An 18613-nucleotide genomic window follows, 5' to 3' on the forward strand; every position below is an offset into this window, starting at 1 on the left:
GAATTTGCGGTGGGGTTTTCTGACTTGGACTTTTGTGCTGTTTGGTGCTCCCTAGGAAAAAATGTGTCCATTCTCTGTTCAAAATCCATTTCTCCTGTTCCCCTTTCCTGTACCTCTATTCCTTATTTCCTGACGTTTTTTAGCAAAGAAACTGTGAAGCCGCGGGGAAATTAAAAATAGATTCCCCATTTCAGAAATATAGAAATTGAATCAGAAGCCATTGTTAGCTCGGTCTTTTCGCAGAGAAAGAAATTACAACTATGTGACGTTAGTAGAATCATCAGGGTGATAGGAAATAACAGGTGAGACTGGAGCTCACCCTTTTTTTAATGTTGTACCCAAAATGACGCCTCGTAGTCGGCAGGATTCGAACCTGCGCGGGGAAACCCCAATGGATTTCAAGTCCATCGCCTTAACCACTCGGCCACGACTACTATGCGGTTCCACTTATCTCATGAATGTTTCATTTCTTCATTTCCTTTCAGCTTCCAGTCCAGAATTTTATTTGTAAGTGGATTTCAATAAATGTAGACATGTAACAGGCATCTAACAAACATGTATTTAAGTAAAACGTGAATGAGTGAAGAACTGAATGCTTGATCAGATTATTCTAAATTTTTAATAAGAGCTGTTTTAGTAAGATAAGCATGGCTGTATGATAAAGTGAATTCGAAAAGCTTACTTTAGTTCTGCTATCTAAAAAATGTGTATACATTCATGTGCATGTATATATGCACACATGCATATTGATCTGAAGATGTGTGTAAGCATGAATGGATTTATCGATATATATGTGTGTGTAGAGTCAGTGCCATTTTGTAAAAAATAGGTATGATCGTTTTGGAGTCTTGAGTAGGAGAGTGATGACAAATCCTAAACTAACTGCTGGTTTCTTGAAGGCTTTTTTTTTTAAATCAGTTCAGTGAAGGGGAATCATCTTCCTCAGTCAACCTGTACATTACAAAAGTGCTTTAGAAGAGAACTAGTTGTACTTTTACAAATCTGTAGACTGAACTCAATAAAAAGTTTCTCTTTGTCCTTGAGGTTTTGGGGGCTTTCTGAGATCCAGAATGGAAAAGTGGATGGATTTTAAATATCTAGGGTTCAAGGCCCACTGGATTAAGTTTCATGAGGGTCAAGATGTGTCATTCATTCCTTGTTGTAATTTCCTTGGTTCTAACACAAGTGTGTGTAATACATACCAATTTATTAATAAATTGATAATGAATGAGAATGTAAGCATGAATAAAGAACTTGTTGTTTGAGGTATTCTCTCGCCCTTCCCACAGCTCAACATTATCTTGAGAAAGTTTTTGATTTCTAAAATAAATACAAAAACATAATTTGGTTTTAAAAGCCCTCTCTTAGTTACATCTAATTACTCTTAGCTTGAGCTCGGAGGCCCTCTTATTGCCATTAGTACTGGAGCAAAGTAAAAATACAGTAATCTGTAATCTAGTCTAATAAGATTTCTTGTTTTCTCCAAGGTCAACCCATTTTTTCTGGAACTTTATACTCTCAAATTTTCTTCATTTCATCTTTTCTCTGTTTCACTAATCATCTTAATTACCTGCAAAATAAGAATTGTAGTCACCCTTAGTGGACACATCAGTTAACAGTATTGATAATTAAAGTTTATAAATACAGCATTAAGTGATAAAAATAGATATTTTCTTTTTTTAAAGTTCAATTTTATTTTGCTTCAAGGTCCTAATTCTTTCACTTTACTTCCCATCCCCTAACCCCGATCTTTATTGAGAAAGTAAGAAAACCAAAACCTGAAACAAAGATATAATATAGTTAAACAAAGATTCTGACACTGGCCAAAAAGCACATCAAAGGAACAAACGACAGCCTTGATCTGCCCCAGATTCTAGCATTTCTCTGTCTAGAAGTGCCTGGGATATTTTGGGGTCCATTTCAAGAGGAAATAAAGGACCACTCTTTATTGTTTAATGTTATACTTTCTTTGAATTGCTTTTCTTTTTGCTTTTTTCTTTCCAGTATTAAATTTAATCAATATTTGTATTTTTTTAATGTAAAGAACTTAAAAAGCAAAACGTTCACATTGTCCCTAGCAGAGGATGGTTTCGATCCATCGACCTCTGGGTTATGGGCCCAGCACGCTTCCGCTGCGCCACTCTGCTGACAACGTACGACACGTTTTTTTATTCCTCCAATTGGTTGTCTCATCTCCATAAATGTGGCGGTTATCTTCCCCTCCGCTTTCCTAGAGACTGTTTAATCCTAGAGGAAGTCTTCCTGCTGTATTCCCCCGATCCTGAGTCGTCCTACCCCCACCCGACAGAAGACAATCAAAACCTGGCTTGCGTGCTCTAATTTGGGACCGAACCCGAGTCCAACCATCTTCCTATTTCTATACAAACGCTTAAAAAGTGAAATGAAGCGCTGCGTGTTTTATGCCCAGGTGATTGTAGTGCTGAGCGTTCCCACCCAATAGAGAGATGCTTGATAATAATTTAATACGCTCCTTCCCCTCCCCACGGTGCATTGTGTATATTGCAGTCTGAGCGAGGTAAATACTAGCAGCATTTTGGTTTGGTTTCTAGTGAGTGTGTTATGTTCGCTCCTGGTCTTTTGGAGTTTTTCCCTTAAGCATCACAAGCATCAAAGAATAACAGAATTTTCCTGCAATCGAGCTCGGAAAATGCCTCGTCTAACCCCAAAAGAAAAAGGGGACGAGGAGCTCTCCATGACGGGACACAGTTTAGCTAAGCCCGCTTAGCTTTCTGGAAGAGGGTTTGTACCTCCGTTGTGCCAGAGCTAGAAGCGACCCGGAAAGACAACTATGGTTTCTAGCTAGTTCCCGCCCGCGCGCTTTCAGTTCCCAAACAGGTCGGCTACGTGCGTATATAAGCGTGCGCGAGCTGCTCGATTCCAGTCTGACGCAGCTGTCGGAGGCAACATGTCTGGTCGTGGCAAGGGAGGCAAGGGGCTTGGTAAAGGGGGCGCCAAGCGGCACAGGAAGGTGCTCCGGGATAACATCCAGGGCATCACCAAGCCCGCCATCCGCCGTCTGGCTCGGCGCGGGGGCGTCAAGCGTATCTCGGGGCTCATTTACGAGGAGACCCGCGGGGTGCTGAAGGTGTTCCTGGAGAACGTGATCCGGGACGCCGTCACCTACACCGAGCACGCCAAGAGGAAGACGGTCACCGCCATGGACGTGGTCTACGCCCTTAAGCGCCAGGGCCGCACTCTCTACGGCTTCGGCGGCTAAATCCTTACGTCCTCAATAAAATAAAGGCCCTTTTCAGGGCCCCCCAAATCTTCTCACTTCAAAAGGGCAGTAACATTGTTGCAACTTTTAGCAGCCTGAGCGATCTTTACAAAGTCTTGTAAGTTTCTTCCTATAATTGTAACCGTTGCTTTTTTAGGCAAGGAATTGGATCTTATTTGGGCAGAATCAAAGACGGTGCGGCTGAGGTAGGCTGGAAACCAAGGACATGGGTGAATTCCCTGGTAGGGAAATGATTTAACTAAGCTGGCAAAGTTCCAGGTCCTTTAATTGCGATCCTCATAATGTCTCCTGGCATGGTGGCTTGGCGCCTTTTTTCACCAGCCTTTCTCCGCCCCTTAGGGCTCTGGAATCACTTTGACTAGCCCGACTCGGGACAGAACCTCCAACTAAGGGTAAATTCCTTTATCGCTGGCACTTCCAGCAGTCCGAGGGGGTGCGGGCAGTGTCGGTGTCTAATCGTCCAAACTAGTGCTCGGCAGACCGGGCTCTGTAATCTTGTGTCTTCTCCCCCACAGAGCCATGTGCTCCGGAAAAGGGAGAATTCTAAGTCTGGGCTTTTGTACCCCTATGATTTATCCCGTCAATTAGGGGGTATCTGGTCGGAGCAATGGTCATATCTTGCATCCCATCTCTCCGGGCCAAACCCGAGGGCGAGTTCTCTGGTGACTCACAGACTTTTGGGCAACCGGTGCAGATCTCACTGACTATAAACCTCACGAGGTGTGAAGCCCTTCTCTTAGACTCCCCTGATCTCACCTTAAAAATTTGCTGTGTCCTAAACCCTGCTACACACTTCCCAGCACCTTCCCCCGGCCAGGAACCTGCTCATGACTGAGATAACTGGGTTATTAAAGCAGCCCCGATCTATGAGACTTCCCCTCCAAAATCCTGACGTGGTCTAGTTTACAGATGGCTCTAGTTCAGTTCAGACGGAGCTCAATACTCTATGCAATAGTTTCTATGAGACCATAGAGCCCGACCCATTTGCACCTTCCACTTCTGCTCAAGGGGAGGTGAACTAAGTTGCTTTGACCTGTTCCTTGGCCCCTTAAGCAAAGGTAAGCAAGCGTGTCAGTATCCACACTGCTTCCAAATATGCTTTCGGTGTCCCGCATGCCCGTGGTGCAATCTGGAAAGAACGGCTCCTCCTTACATCTGTTGCTCTTCCAACGAACGGGGCTCCCAAGTCATAGCCCTCCTTCAAGCCGTCCATCTGTCTGACCCACTTGTTGTCATGCTGTCGGTCCCAAACCTCCTTGCTCTTGATCCTTCTCAACCTTCCTCAATTCCCCTAACTCCCTTGCCTGATTTATGTCCAACGTACCCCTCTCCTTCTTCCCCACCTTCTAACCATCATCAGCTGTCCATGTCTCCCTTCTTCCTCTGTACCTTTACCTGCTCCCACGTCCAGCGAGTCCATGACCCACATGGGACAGGAAGAACTGGAGGGAGTTCGTGTCTGTTTTTCTATTTCTGATTTCTCCCAGATTACTGAGAAATTAGGATTCTACCAAATTCATAGAAAGTTTCACCTTTCTCTTCTGACAATTTGACCTGATCTGGGGAACCTCCTCCACTGATGAGAAAGAGAACATGGAACTTTGCCCAGCACTACATCAATCTTCCCCAACCCAGTGGCTGCTCCCTTCACAGACCCTGAGTGGAACTACAGCTCTGACCAGGACAGGACAAACCCGGACTACATGCTCCTCTGCCTCATAAAGGTGAAAACAAGTCTTAAGAAGCTGATGAGCCATGCCAGAAGGAGGTTATTCAGGGCTCCCAGGAGAACCCCACAGCCAGAGATTTTTTAGGGGAACCCCCCAGTGATACACTGGCCTGGATTCCTTTCCCCAGCTGGAGCCACTGTACTCACACAAACTTCTTTTCCCCCTGGCAGCTTCTGCTATCCCCAGGAAATTACAAAAACTGGAGCAAGGCCTGCAAAGCCTGTTGAAGGAATTCATGGAAATTGCTCTCAAGTTTTCAATTACAGGGATTAGTAGGACATTGAGGATAAGGACTGCAGGGTCAGGGCCTGAGGTCAGCAACAGGCCCAGCTGCAAGCCTGGCTCCTAGCAGCAACCCTCTCTGGGCCCACGGGGTCCAGCTTGCCTGCCATCTCTGAAATGCTTCTACTGCAAGAGGTTGGGCCACTGGTAAAGGAACCATCTTTTGACCCCTGCCCCTTCTGCCATTAGGAAGGCCATTGGAGACATGACAAACCTTGACAATGGTCCCCTGCTGTAATGATGGAGCAGTTGCCCCTCAACTCCCTACTATGTAAGACCCTCAGGACTCACACTGACAGTATCCTGGGAACAGTCAAACTGGTGATTAATATGGGAGCTAGCTACTCAGTCCTATTTCACTCTTCTGGGCTCTTTCCCTCTGACTTTCCTCTAATGGGGATCTGTTGGAATCCTTACAAACTGTTAAGTCATTTGAATTTATAGACAATAATTATCTAATTTAGCATGGTTCAGTATGATTGATCTGATCTTATAAGGAGATGTTATGGGCCAGAACTTGAAACAAGGTACTAAGTGGAACTGATAGAAACAATGCTTGTGTTCATACCTTTAGAGAGCTCATATAAGCAAGAAGCTCTTAGGGCCAAAGAGCACTCTGGGACAGACACAGAGACACTGGGAGATACAGAAACCCACTCTCTGAGGCAGAGTCAGATCCATTCCATTTTCCATCTTTGTGCTGGCTGGAGGCTGAAGGACAAACCTTGAGCTCTTGGAACCAAGCAGAGAGATAGGTCACCAAGAAAACTAACTGGGCTATTTTGGAGGGCTATTGTTAAGGGACTCTTCATGATGCAGATTTATGAAAGGGGCCTCAGTGGAGGGAGGTGTCCTGTGATCTATTGTTGGAGACATTCTGACCTATGTCTTTACCTTCATCAACATCCCAACCTGAAGGGTTGTCCTGGGGCTGACTGCTGAGGTTTTTCTCTGCAGTCCATGGAAGATTGGGGGAGATAAAAGAGCCCCTTAACAATAGCCCTCCAAAATAGCCCAGTTAGTTTTCTTGGTGGCCTATCTCTCTGCTTGGTTCCAAGAGCTCCCTTTGAATGTCTCCAAATCCAAAGGTTTGTCCTTCAGCCTCCAGCCAGCACAAAGATGGAAAATGGAATGGATCTGACTCCACCTCAGAGAGTGGGCTTTTGTATCTCCCAGTGTGCTCTGTGTCTGTCCCAGAGTGCTCTTTGGCCCTAAGAGCTAAAGTTCTCCTCAAAGACGCTCATCTTTTTTCTCACTGCAAACCCCAGGCCAGGGTGAAATGCCAGCCCTTCATAAAGAAATTTCTGGAGCATGGCCTCCTTGCACCATGCTATTCCCCTTGTAATATTCCCGTCCTACCTTAAGAAGACTGATAGCCCATAACTGTCTGGTCCAGGACCTCCCAGGTATCAATTCTACTAACATGCTTCTCTGTATTCCCACTAGGGAAGCCACCTAGAATATGAAAAGAGGATACCCTTTCCTACTCCCTCCCCATCACCAGAAGACAACTTCCATCCTTCTTGGGCCTTGTAGGATTATGTAAACTTTAGATCTTCAACTTTGTTCTTATTTCTAAGCCCTTGTATAAGGTTAGGGATTAGACACCTCCCCAACTTTAGCCCTCTCAAAGCCATTCACACTTTTTGCTAACAGTAAAGGAAAGGGACCTGTATGTGCAAAAATGTTTGTGGCATATGTGTCTATTTCTTCTTTTCTCTGAAAATAGCAAAAAAAAGAAAACAAAACAAGACAAATTCTTTCTTGCCTGTAGTACTTTTTTTTAAATTAAAGCTTTTTCTTTTTCAAAACATATACATAGATAATTCTGCAATATTAGCCCTTGCAAAACCTTTTGTTCCAGTTTTCCCCCCACCCTTATCCCATCCCCTCCTCCTATAGATGGCAAGTCCAATATATGCTAAACATGGTAAAAATATATGTTAAATCTAACATATGCATACACATCTATACAATTATCTTGCTGTTCAAGAAAAATCAAATCAAGTCAGAAAAGAAAATGATGAAGAAAATAACATGTAAGCAAACAACAAAAAAGAGTGAGAATGCTATGCTATGAACCACACTCAGTTCCCAAAGTTCTCTCTCTGGGTGTAGATCTCGATCACATTTTAATGACCTCAGGCTTATTAACATATAATTAACATTACTGTGTCTCTCTTTTCCACCTTATCAGGGGAACCTGGAACCTCTGGGAAACTGCATGTGTACTGAGTCTTTTGTTTTTTCTGGCTTGTCTTCTCAACCTGGCTAGACTGCTGCCTCCCTTAGGAAGCGCAGCTCACTAAGTGCCTTACCCCAGATAATTGCCCTTTACAGGGTTTGGAGATCTCCTGACTGAATTCTTTTAACAAAGTAACAGTGGCTCCATATCTCGTTAGTTATCCCCGGATGTGGCTACTGTGAAATATTTTAAAAGCCAGACCACTGTATTTATGTTCCTGGAAGTAAAAGGAAATCACTGTAATTTATAGATTGTAGCTAGTTCTCTGTTCTCCCAGAGGACCATGACCTCAGGGAAGGGATGCCATAACTTGCAAGTGAATAGGATTTAAGTGAGGGAGCACTGTGCAAAGTCACCAGTCTCACTTTCTCCTCCAGACTTATCTGGGGCCAATGGCCAAATATAGATCAGGCTGCTTGGAGAAGGTCCAGGACAGAGTAGGGAGCTGACAAAGTCAGAGCTTTATTTTAGGAATGGAGATTGGAGAGGAGTGAGGAGATATTAAGTATAGAAATCAATTATTAGCCAGCTACAAAAAGCCAGAGGAGAGATGATGAGGGCCTGTGCTGAAAGATTAGGGGACCTTGCAAGAGATACTGTGAAGGTAGAAATCACAAGACGTGACAAGAGATTGGATATGTGGGATGAGTTATGAGTTAAGCTTTGAGGCTAATATTTAATTAACAACAATGTAAGTTTCATTATCCATGGCCCTGCTATTTTGACCCCAAAACGTCTTCAATAAATTTGCGTGTAGATATATAAATTCAGTGCACAAACTGTCTTTTATTTCTCTGATGTGGCTGATGATTTATCATCCCAACACCCACACAGAAAACTTATCTGATTTAGAAAACAGTTGCTGCCAAATGAAGGGGATAATATGCTTGCTAATATGATCAGCTTTCTTTTCCTTGTAAAGCTCTAAACAAAGTTACCTGTCTATCTCTGTCATAGACTACTTTCACCTACTATTTTTGTTATGACATAGTTCTCTTTTAAAGTCCTGACCCAGTTTCCCTAATTATCCTATTCAGTTACTCTGCCTCAGGTCATTTCCTTTTAATGTTTGATGGGATACAGGTCTTTATCCATTTTAGATGTTATTAGAATATCAGGAGCCTCTCCAGCACCTCCCATTATGTCATCCTAGATGCCTCCCCCATTAGGTCATCCCCATCCAGGTGCCTCCCCTATTATGTCATTGTTCTTGTTACCCTATAAAAGAATCTTGTATCTGACATTCACTGCTGGATTCTTTAAGACAATAGTCTCATTCAGCCCTGGGACTAAACCATGGATCCATTTGGTCCCAGTAAATCTCTCCCATTCAAATAAATTATTAAATTGTTCTCTAATCTCGATGTTGGTCAGTTTCTCCAGCATTATATTCTCATCCTTCCCATTCTCAAAAGCCTTGCCAATCAATAAGAAAGATATGCACATATGCAGGCCCTTTAAATCAATGGCCATTATTTTCATCCATCATCTCCCAAATTCTGTCTTTAGTGCAGAGAGTTGTAGGAACCTCTCTTTGGTTGGCTCAGGTCCAACATGAAAAAATCATGAACCCAAAAATTTTGGATGGCAAAAGGGAAGTTTTATTGGCACAGAAAAGTCAGTTTTTCACTAGAAAGACTGACTTCTGAGTGACAAAGTCCTGGCAGAGAGATAAAGGTCCTAGCAGAGAAATCCTGGTAGAGAGATAAACAGAGGTGTTAACACTGAGAAGAGAATGTCTTCTCAGTGGGCAGGGGTCCTGACGGGTAGCTCTGCCTAGGAGAAAGGTTCCTTGACAAAGCAAGGTCCTTCTTTGGGCCTCTGCAAAGAAATGAGCCCCCAAATTGCTCTTTAAGTAGGAAATCTGATATTGAAGCTTCAATTGAATGAAATTACTTCAATGTTGTCACTGCTGCTAGGTCTAGATTTCCAGTTTAATAAGACCACTTAAGCTCAAGCTAATCTTCACCTCAATAGAGGGTACAGCTACTCAATAGAAATATCAAGTCCAGATATCCTCCTAAATGAGACCACTTAAGTTCAAGCTAAGTAGGGAGTGGTCCTGGGCCAATCTTAATGAAACCATTTAACTATCCCAAGGGTGGGTCTGTGTCAGGAGAGTTTCAGGGCTCATCCCAAAAGTCAAGGACAGTTTCAAGGTTCCCCCATCATCTCCAACATATGAAGCTCAGTCTCCAAATTTGACCTCATTTAGCTATACCATATTAAATGCCACTCATATTCATTGTCTCTCTGAGCAAATTCATTCAGTTTCACTTCTGTTGACTTGAAATTTGACTGTGTTCATTGTTAAAATATATATATTTGAAAATATGTGAAATAGATATATTTATGTTATTCTTGAAACTATCCAATAATTTTTACCATTGCTTTACATCCTCCCTAAAAGGGTTACATGCATTACAGTTGGAAAACTTTTTCTTTAAAACTTAAAAAGAACGAAGAATAATGCTTTTGTTATATTGTTTTTATTGAAGAGAAGCCAACTTTAATTTAGATTAGTCTCAGCCTAGTTAACTAATCACCTAGATTTCCCAAAGGCAGACTAAAACAAAACACATTTGGGACAGACTCTCTTGAGCAGAAAACTAGATATTTGAATATATTGAGCTATTTATTTGTCTATTCACCTATTTATTTATTCATAGGCAGCATAGCATAATGGAAAATTGGCATTTACATGCCAGCTTTGCTATCAACCAGCTGTGCTTCCCTGAATGATTCATTTACTTAGCCATTCTAAGCTTAGTTTCTTTGGTTGTAAAAATAGAAAAATAAGAGCTGACCTATTATCACAAATAGTTTTTTAAAACAAATGCACTCTATAAACTTTAAAGTTTTTTATACAATATTCTGTTAATGAAAATGTGTTTTTGAGATCTACAGAATGTACTAGGCACTATGGAAGGTTTTTTGTTTTTTTTTAATGAATCATATAATCTTTTCCAATAACAATATCACAAATAGTCAGGAGTGGTTTTTGTTTGTTTGTTTTGCTGAGGCAATTGAGGTTAAGTGACTTGCCCAGGGTTACACAGCCAGAAAGTGTTAAATGTCTGAAATCACATTTGAACTCAGGTCCTCCTGATTTCAGGGCTGGTACTCTATCCACTGCACCACCCAGCTGTTATCCACTGCCCCACCTAGCTACCACCCAGCTGCCCCGGAATGGTTATCAACAAAATTCCAATATCTCAAAAAGTTGTCACTATGAACTACTCTCCCCAGCCTTTGATGTGTATTGGAGCTTTATTCCCCTCTTTTTTCATTCATTTATTAAGCATTTTTGGAAAATTCAGACTTCATGCTTGTTAGAATTCTTACAAGGTGCTAAGTCACTGGAATTGATAGAGACAATGGTTATGTACTTAGTACTTATTAGCGTTCACACCTTTCATACCTTTAAGATTCACACCTTAAGGGAGCATATATAAGCTAGGAGCCTCAACCAGGATACACTTAGGGAGATTCACAAGTTGAGGAGATTCGCGTGTCCAGGAGATTCACAAGTCAGAAGCCCACAAGCCCACTCTTGGAGGCGGAGTCAGATTCATTCCATATTCCACCTTTGTGCTGGTTGGAGGCTTTGGACTTGGAGGAATCTAGAGGCTGAAGCTGGAAGAGACAAAGGACTAGTGGCAAGAGCTCTCAGAACCAAAGAGAGAGATAGGCTTCTAAGAACGCTAACCAGGCTATTTTGAAGGAGAGAAGATTTTGACGGAAATAATAAAGGATTTGGACTTTAACTCCTGGCTGCATTTAACTGAAACTAAGGCTGCTCCCAGAAGCCCCCCAAGAAACCTGCTCCAAGAGAATATTACACTTTAGAGAAGAACATTACACATGCTAAATAGTCCCCGGCATTATAAAAACAAAATGAACCATGGAGTTTGGCCTTTAGGAATTTATACTTTACTTGGGATGCAACATTTTCACAGAAAAATAAGTGTAAGATAATTTGAGGAGGGAGACAGCAGTAAGGGCTTGAAGAGAGGGATAGGAGGTAGTAAACCTAAGGTGAGCCCTGAAGGAAGCTAAGGATTCTAAATTCAACACAAACTCGTCAACAGTTGTGAGATTTTAAAGAAAATATAGAATTTCTCAAGTAGGCTGAGTTGGTGGGAACACAAAGAATGCAAAGGGGAATGGTATTTAATATCTGGAAAGGTAAACTAGAATCAGACTGGAAAGCTTCAGCTGAACAGTGGAAGAGATTCTATTTTCTTCAAAAGGCAGCAGGAAAGTGATATAAATTGTCTCCCTGATCTTTGCGGGGGTAGGGGTGGGAAGGGTTAGAAAGGCCTTAATTGAAACCCCTCCCAGCCTTTGGGAAGGGTCCCCACCCTCCTGTTCATAGGGAAAACTCCCAGATAAGTAATCTCATTCAATACAATTGGAGATCTTGGCCTGAGGCATAACCACTACCCTCTATAGAGTTGAAAATTAGTCCCCAAAATTCATCTGGAAATTGGTTTCCAGCTCAGGGCCAAAAAACTCCAATATAATTAAAACCTGTAAACCCAAACCTTTGCAAAAGTCCTGACATTTTGCCTGCTAAGAAAGCTCTTTTCTTAGTGTAATAAACCTTTCCTCCCCCCCCCTCCCCTCCTGCTCCCCAAATGTCACCTCATTCATTTGAGTTTGCAAATTCTTTCACAAAGCCTGCTACTGGCCAGGGGATCCCATTGCTGTCAGGGGTCTCTCAACCCTCATTTCTCACACTTCAACAAAAGCACCAAAGATCTTGGGGATATAAACAGGTTTATTTGTACTTTGGGACACTATCTGGGCAGCTCAGTGGAAAATGAGTTAGAAAGAGGAGAGACTGATAGTAAAGAGACCATTTAGTAGGATATTTCAAGAGCTCTCCCTCTTGACTTCATTTGAAATATTTCTTGTATATTCACCAGGCCTTCCATTTTTACCATTCTGATCTCTTTCACCAATCTAATTAGTTACTAAGTTCTAGTCACAACATACCTGCAAATCCTATGCCATTCTATAGCTTTGTTTCAGTCATAATGAAATGAAAAAACAAGGTAGTTTGGTGGAGGAATACCCATGTCCAAATTGCACCACTGTGTGCCTTTGGCTGGGCTACTGCTCTCTAGGCCACAGGTTCTATAAGAAAAGGGGTTAAATGATGTGACTCTAAATCTAGATTGATCCTATAAGCTTAGTTCAGGTGCTCAGAACAGGCTTTCATTGGCACCCTAAATGAGTTACTTAAAGGGTCATCTTTTGGACAAGCCATTTGTATAAGTCAGTCCTATCTCTACAATGTGAAGACATTAATGTAGATAGCCTAATTGCTTTGCATAAATGGAACACATATATTAAGTGTTCACTATGCCTATTTTAAGTGCTGACAATAGAGACAGAATAATCCATTAATTGAGCTAATCCACTGCTTTCAAAGAATTCACATTAACATGGATAGGAGGGTTCATTTAGGAGACTGGAGGGTTCTTAGGGTACACTGGGAAGGCACATGACAATACATGGGAGACTAGTATAGTGCAAGTGAGATAGTAAGGCTTGGTGGTAATAGTCAGAAGTATATTTTTCATGTTTACCATCCAAACCTTGGGCAAGTTAAAGTCATTCTAATTTATGTACTGCTGATAGATGACTTTATGGAGGAATTTTGTAATAAAGAGATAATTTTGTTGTACCACAGTTTTATGGTCCTGCCTCAGTTTCCCTAAATTGTTCTGCCTCAGTTCCTTGAATTGTTCTTCAATCCCCGAGTTGCAATTCTCCTTCCTAACCATTTGAACTGAGATAATTAGGGCTGGGAGCCCTGGCCATTGGCATTCCATAGAGCCATAAATTGCAGATAAATTACTTATAGATATGCTTATATATCTCTAAGTTCCAGGGGAGTGATTACCCCCTTCACTCTCAGTTCATCAGAATTTATGGTCCTATCCCCAACCTATCAGAACCGAATCGATGGTCCCTTACTGAAAATTCCCATGGTCACCAGTTTTCGGACACTACCCCTTGCCTTTGTCTCCTCTGATCACTTGCAGCCATATCTAAATCACTGGGATCTCACATTTGATGCTGGATTCTTTGAGATGAAAGTCCAATTCAGCTCTGGAGTCAGAATGGATTTTGCTTTGCTTCCAGACTATCTCTCCCTCTCAGAAACCCAAATAAAATATTAAAAACTCTCTAATCTCTATCTTGCCTCAGTTTTTTCAGTATTACAATTTATTGATTTTTCTGGGTGCTTTCAGGTATATGAAAAACCTGAGTTCTAGTTCTTGATGTCACTCACCAGTTGTGTGGCTTGGAGCAAATCCAAGGATCCTAATTCTTTCAAGTTGAGTGGATTGGACTAGTTTGCCTTTTTTTTTTTTTTTCTTTTCAGTCCTAAAATTTCATGATTCAATAAACACTAGCAAGTATTACAATTTTTATTTTTTATTTTTGTTGTGTTCACCCACACCTACACTATATTAAAAGGTTTTGCGTAAGCAGATTAAAGTTGACAATACATGGTTAAATAAACCTTGGAGGCTATGGAATCAGTGTTGGGAAGCAGGTTGGTAAAAGAGAAAGGAAAATTCAGATTCAAATCTAGTTCATGTATGACATTTACTTGAGTCCTCCCATAGGCCTCATTTTTCTCATCTGTAAATAAGGTAAGAGAGGGTCTAACTAAATCAGGAATTCTCAACTGTTAATATAACAACACATACACACACATTAGTAACAATTTTAATGTTTCCTTTGAAATCCTATGCATTTTATTTTAAACATTTAAAACGTTCTGATTTTACATGAGTTGATACATGGTGAAGGGAATAGAACCAGGAGAACGTTGTACAGTTACAGCGATATTGTTCCATGAAAAATTGTGAATAACAGATAGTAATAAAATAATCCTGTAATGCTGGAGAAACTGAGGCAAGATAGAGATTAGAGAGTATTTAATATTTTATTGGAAAGAGAGATTTACTAGGACCAAATAGATCCATGGTTTGGTCCCAGGGCTGAATGATACTATCGTCTCCAAGAATCCAGCATCCAGCAGCCAGCAAGTTCTCAATGACATATTTATACACAGTAGCTAACAAAGTATGGGGGGGAGAGGGGAGAGTCCAAACTCTGGTGAGCTGGAATCTCAAGGCAGGAACCCATCAATTCAGTTCTGACATGTTGGGGGGGTAGGACCATAAATTTTTTACTAACTGGGAGGTAAGAAAGTGTCTGGCTAGAGACAGAAGGTCTGAATTCCCCTTCTGAGTTTACACATTGAAAATTTATAACCTCTGAGTTATACCAGTCTTAATGAAGTGGAATGGGGGGTGGGGATGGGTTTGCAACTAAGGGGACTGAGGCAGAACAAGTAAAGAAACTGAGGCAGAACAATTAGGGAAACTGAGGCAGGACAATTAGGGAAACTGAGGCAGGACAATTAAAAGAGAACTGTGGCACAACAATCCAAGACAATTTCAAAAGACCAAAAAAAGATGAAGTTCTGACAAATTATACCTAGTCTGCCAAGGAAAAGGGACTGCTGACACAGCAAAAGACACAAACACCTAAACTAAATCATCTTTTGGGTCCCTTCCAGATCAAGTAAACCAGTCCTTAGCCCTCTATTTCGCCCGGAACTCGTCAGGAAGGGTATGAAAGACTTAGCTCTTACTTGTATCTTGCTTTTTTTTTTTTTTTTTTAACAATCTTCCCGCGAATTTTAGCTGTAAAGATTTAACCACCCCCACCTCTCCTTTTCTGAACAAAAATCAAAGCAAGAAAATGTTGGTTGGTCTGTTTTCCAATGAGCGAGGAATCTCTTTTAGCAGTTATGTGTCTTTAAATGACGTATTCTTGAATAGAGTGGGCGGGAAACAACTCCTAACCCTGTGGCCCCGCCCACAGTTTCAGCTCTCAAACAGGTCGGCACATTGGATATATAAGGGAGAGTTGTCCGAATCAGGCCATCAGTCCTTGAGGACGACTTAGTTTCATCATGTCTGGTCGTGGCAAGGGAGGCAAAGGTCTTGGGAAAGGGGGTGCCAAGCGGCACAGGAAGGTTCTCCGGGATAACATCCAGGGCATCACTAAGCCCGCTATCCGCCGTCTGGCTCGGCGTGGGGGCGTCAAGCGTATCTCGGGTCTCATCTACGAGGAGACCCGCGGGGTGCTGAAGGTATTCTTGGAGAACGTGATCCGGGACGCCGTCACCTACACCGAGCACGCCAAGAGGAAGACGGTCACCGCCATGGACGTGGTCTATGCCCTTAAGCGCCAGGGCCGCACTCTGTACGGCTTCGGTGGTTAAGACACCTGCAAAACCGCCAAAAAAAATCAAAGGCCCTTTTCAGGGCCCCCCCTCTACTGTCTAACAAAAGATCTGTAAATGCTAATATGTTAGTATGAAACTTGGGACTCTGCTTATGCCGTTTACATTATATAAATGGGGGATAAGATAGAATCTTAATCGCCACCAACTAAATGAGTGTAAACTCGATCGCAAACTACTGTTTGCTGTTTGCTGAAGTAGAAATTTCAACATTCACGTTTACGAAATAAGTACAAAATGGACTCCCGTAATGTATGGGCTTATCTAGGCAGAGAAACGACCAGAGATATCGTGAGAAGAGCGGGGAAAATTAAGCCAATCAAAGCCGATTTGATACCGGAGTCTCTTGTCCAATCAGAGAAGCGGTTTGTGATCCGGGCAGATTCAAGATCTTTAGAGCATCCTAAATTATGAGCTCTTTTCCATGAACCACTGGAAAATTTTTAAAACTCCCTTAAGTGGAAAAAGAATCACAAAGGGAAAGAGTGACCTTTTGGAAAATACCATTTAACCACTGAGAAACGAGTTGTAGATCCTTTTACTGGGGGGGGGATAGTGAGTATTGAGAGCAGGAAGGTCTAGGTACTATATTCTGGTGACTGTACGTGTGTTAAAGTGGTTCATTTCTTTCAGTTTATTCTGGATCAGTTCCGAGTTTTAGGGATTATGGAAGATTTCGAGATAAAATTCAAATGATAAGAATTGGCCGAAAGAGGGTGGAAATCATATTTTTCAATTAATTTACAATTCATATTTTTTAAAAAAAAGGTAAAATCAAACTATGAGTTAAGGGAGATTAAATTCTTAGAGACAACATAGGCCTTTTCTAGTAAATACAAGATAAATGCAAATTAAATGGGAGATGGTTTGGGAAAAAACTAGCAGTTTGAGGATTGGGGAAGTGCTTGGATTGAATCATAGGTAGCCAGAGAATCTTAAGAAGTGGGTGTTTAGGAAGTCCTGAGTTCAAATGCTGTCTCACACAAAATGTGATGATAATTAACTGACCTCTCTTTGTCTCAATTTTCCCATCTGTTTAATAGGAATACTAGGTGCCTGCCTTCTAAAATCGTTGTAAGAATCAAAGGAAATAATATATGACAAATACTTTACAAACCTTAAAGTGCTATGTGATCGCTAACACTATCCAATATTCTCTGAAAGATATTCTTGTGGCAAAAATAACCCAAACAAAAACCTATTTATTTCACTCGTGTCACATTTTGCTCAACTATCTTTAGTTTACTTTTATGAGCTTAAATTGTAATACAGGAAAAAATCCTGACCAGAGAGCAGAAATTGGTAGAAACAATGATAGTTTATTTGATTGTGCTTCAAGAAATGGAGATGGTTGTGGAAAGGAGAAAGGATTAGCTGTAAAGAGATTGCCTGTGTTGTTGAAAGCCTGAAGAGAAATTAAGGGTGGTAGAGCTAACCTGAAATAGTGGGCAGGTGAAGCAGTCTACAATCAGGACAGAGATACCAGGAAAATAAATGCTCAGTCAATGAACCCTTTCCTCCACCCCCAACATAGCCTTCACTTCATCCTTATGCCCTTCCTGCCCTTTTGAGAGGCTATATTATGAACTATAAATGTCGAGCCTCTGGTTTCTGGTGAGCTGAAGGGATGTTTAACTTGGAAGTAAAAAAACAGAATTTATTAAGCATCTACTGTATCTCAAGCACTGTGCTGACCCTTTTGCAAATTTAGCCTTCTCATATCAACTCTGCAAGGGAAGTACTATTATTACCTCTATTTTACAACTGGATAATGTGAGGCAGAAAGAGGTCATGGTTCTTGGCCCAGAGTCCTGTGTGGAGTAGAGATAAAGTGAAGAACTTCCAAGAATGTTTAAATTCCTTTTCTGTATTTTATTTTCTCTAGGTCTTTGTGACCTGCATAAGTATGGTGAGTATTAGCCCATATTTACTTAGATTTTTAGATATATGTACTTAACCTAAAATGATGACATTTATCACTGTTCAGATTATCAATGTTGACTACTAGTTGAAAGCTGTTAACCTGATAATCTGAATTAGAAGATCTGATGTATGGTTCCTCCAGGAAGCAGGGAATCTGCTGTTTTGGGCACAAATAACATTCAATTAAGGGGGGGAGGGTACCTATCTCTTAATGTTCCCCAACCCATGATGTAATCCTTTGTAACTAAAACCTATAAAAACTGTATATCTTTTCCTAATTCTTTAATCCTTCTACTGTGAGCTCTCTCTCTTTCTCTCCTCACGGTGGAATTGCTCATTCTCATGAGAATTTATTAAATAAACAACTTTTCTGCTTTTTACTTCGAGAAGTCTATGAGTAGTCATTTTTGGACAGGATTTTCAATCCCTTACAGTCCTATAGGTAATAAATATCTAAGGTCAAATTTGAACTTTATTTTGGCATTCTAACCTACTGTGTCATCTAGACCTTGAAATCTCTCAAAATAACAGCCTTTCTTCAGTGTTCATTCTCGTTATTTAAAGTATTCTATACTATTAGTTATAACTCCTTGTTAATATTTTCTTCTATCTTAGCTTCTAGGACTTCCTGCTTCTCCTTTTACCTAATTACTCTTTCTCAATCTCCTTTGATGGTGCTTTTCCTGATCCCTGAGTTTTCTCCTTGGAACTTTCTTGTCTCTGTCTCTCTCTGTCTCTCTCTGTCTCTCTGTCTCTGCCTCTGTCTCTCTCTCTCTTTCTCTCTCTCTCTCTCTCTTCCATCCCTCTCTCTCTCTCTCTCTCTGTCTCTCTGT

The 18613-nt window shown here is 41.3% G+C and overlaps 1 protein-coding gene and 2 non-coding genes across 3 annotated transcripts; 1 reads left to right on the top strand and 2 right to left on the bottom strand.

The window, feature by feature from the left end:
* Window positions 1-352: 352 nt before the first annotated feature.
* TRNAS-UGA lies at window positions 353-434 on the bottom strand. Its single transcript has one exon. It is a non-coding gene; the product is annotated as a tRNA-Ser (tRNA).
* A 1641-nt stretch (window positions 435-2075) lies between these two features.
* On the bottom strand, window positions 2076-2147 carry TRNAM-CAU. The gene has a single exon. It is a non-coding gene; the product is annotated as a tRNA-Met (tRNA).
* A 759-nt stretch (window positions 2148-2906) lies between these two features.
* LOC105750581 lies at window positions 2907-15862 on the top strand. The gene is given in 4 exon segments (XM_012550122.2): window positions 2907-3246; window positions 3848-3979; window positions 4313-4317; window positions 15508-15862. Coding segments are annotated over 4 exon segments (786 nt in total). The 5' UTR covers window positions 2907-2926; the 3' UTR covers window positions 15837-15862.
* The last annotated feature ends 2751 nt before the right edge of the window (window positions 15863-18613 follow it).

This window comes from Sarcophilus harrisii, chromosome 4, assembly GCF_902635505.1.
Source record: "Sarcophilus harrisii chromosome 4, mSarHar1.11, whole genome shotgun sequence".
Lineage (NCBI taxonomy): Eukaryota > Metazoa > Chordata > Mammalia > Dasyuromorphia > Dasyuridae > Sarcophilus > Sarcophilus harrisii.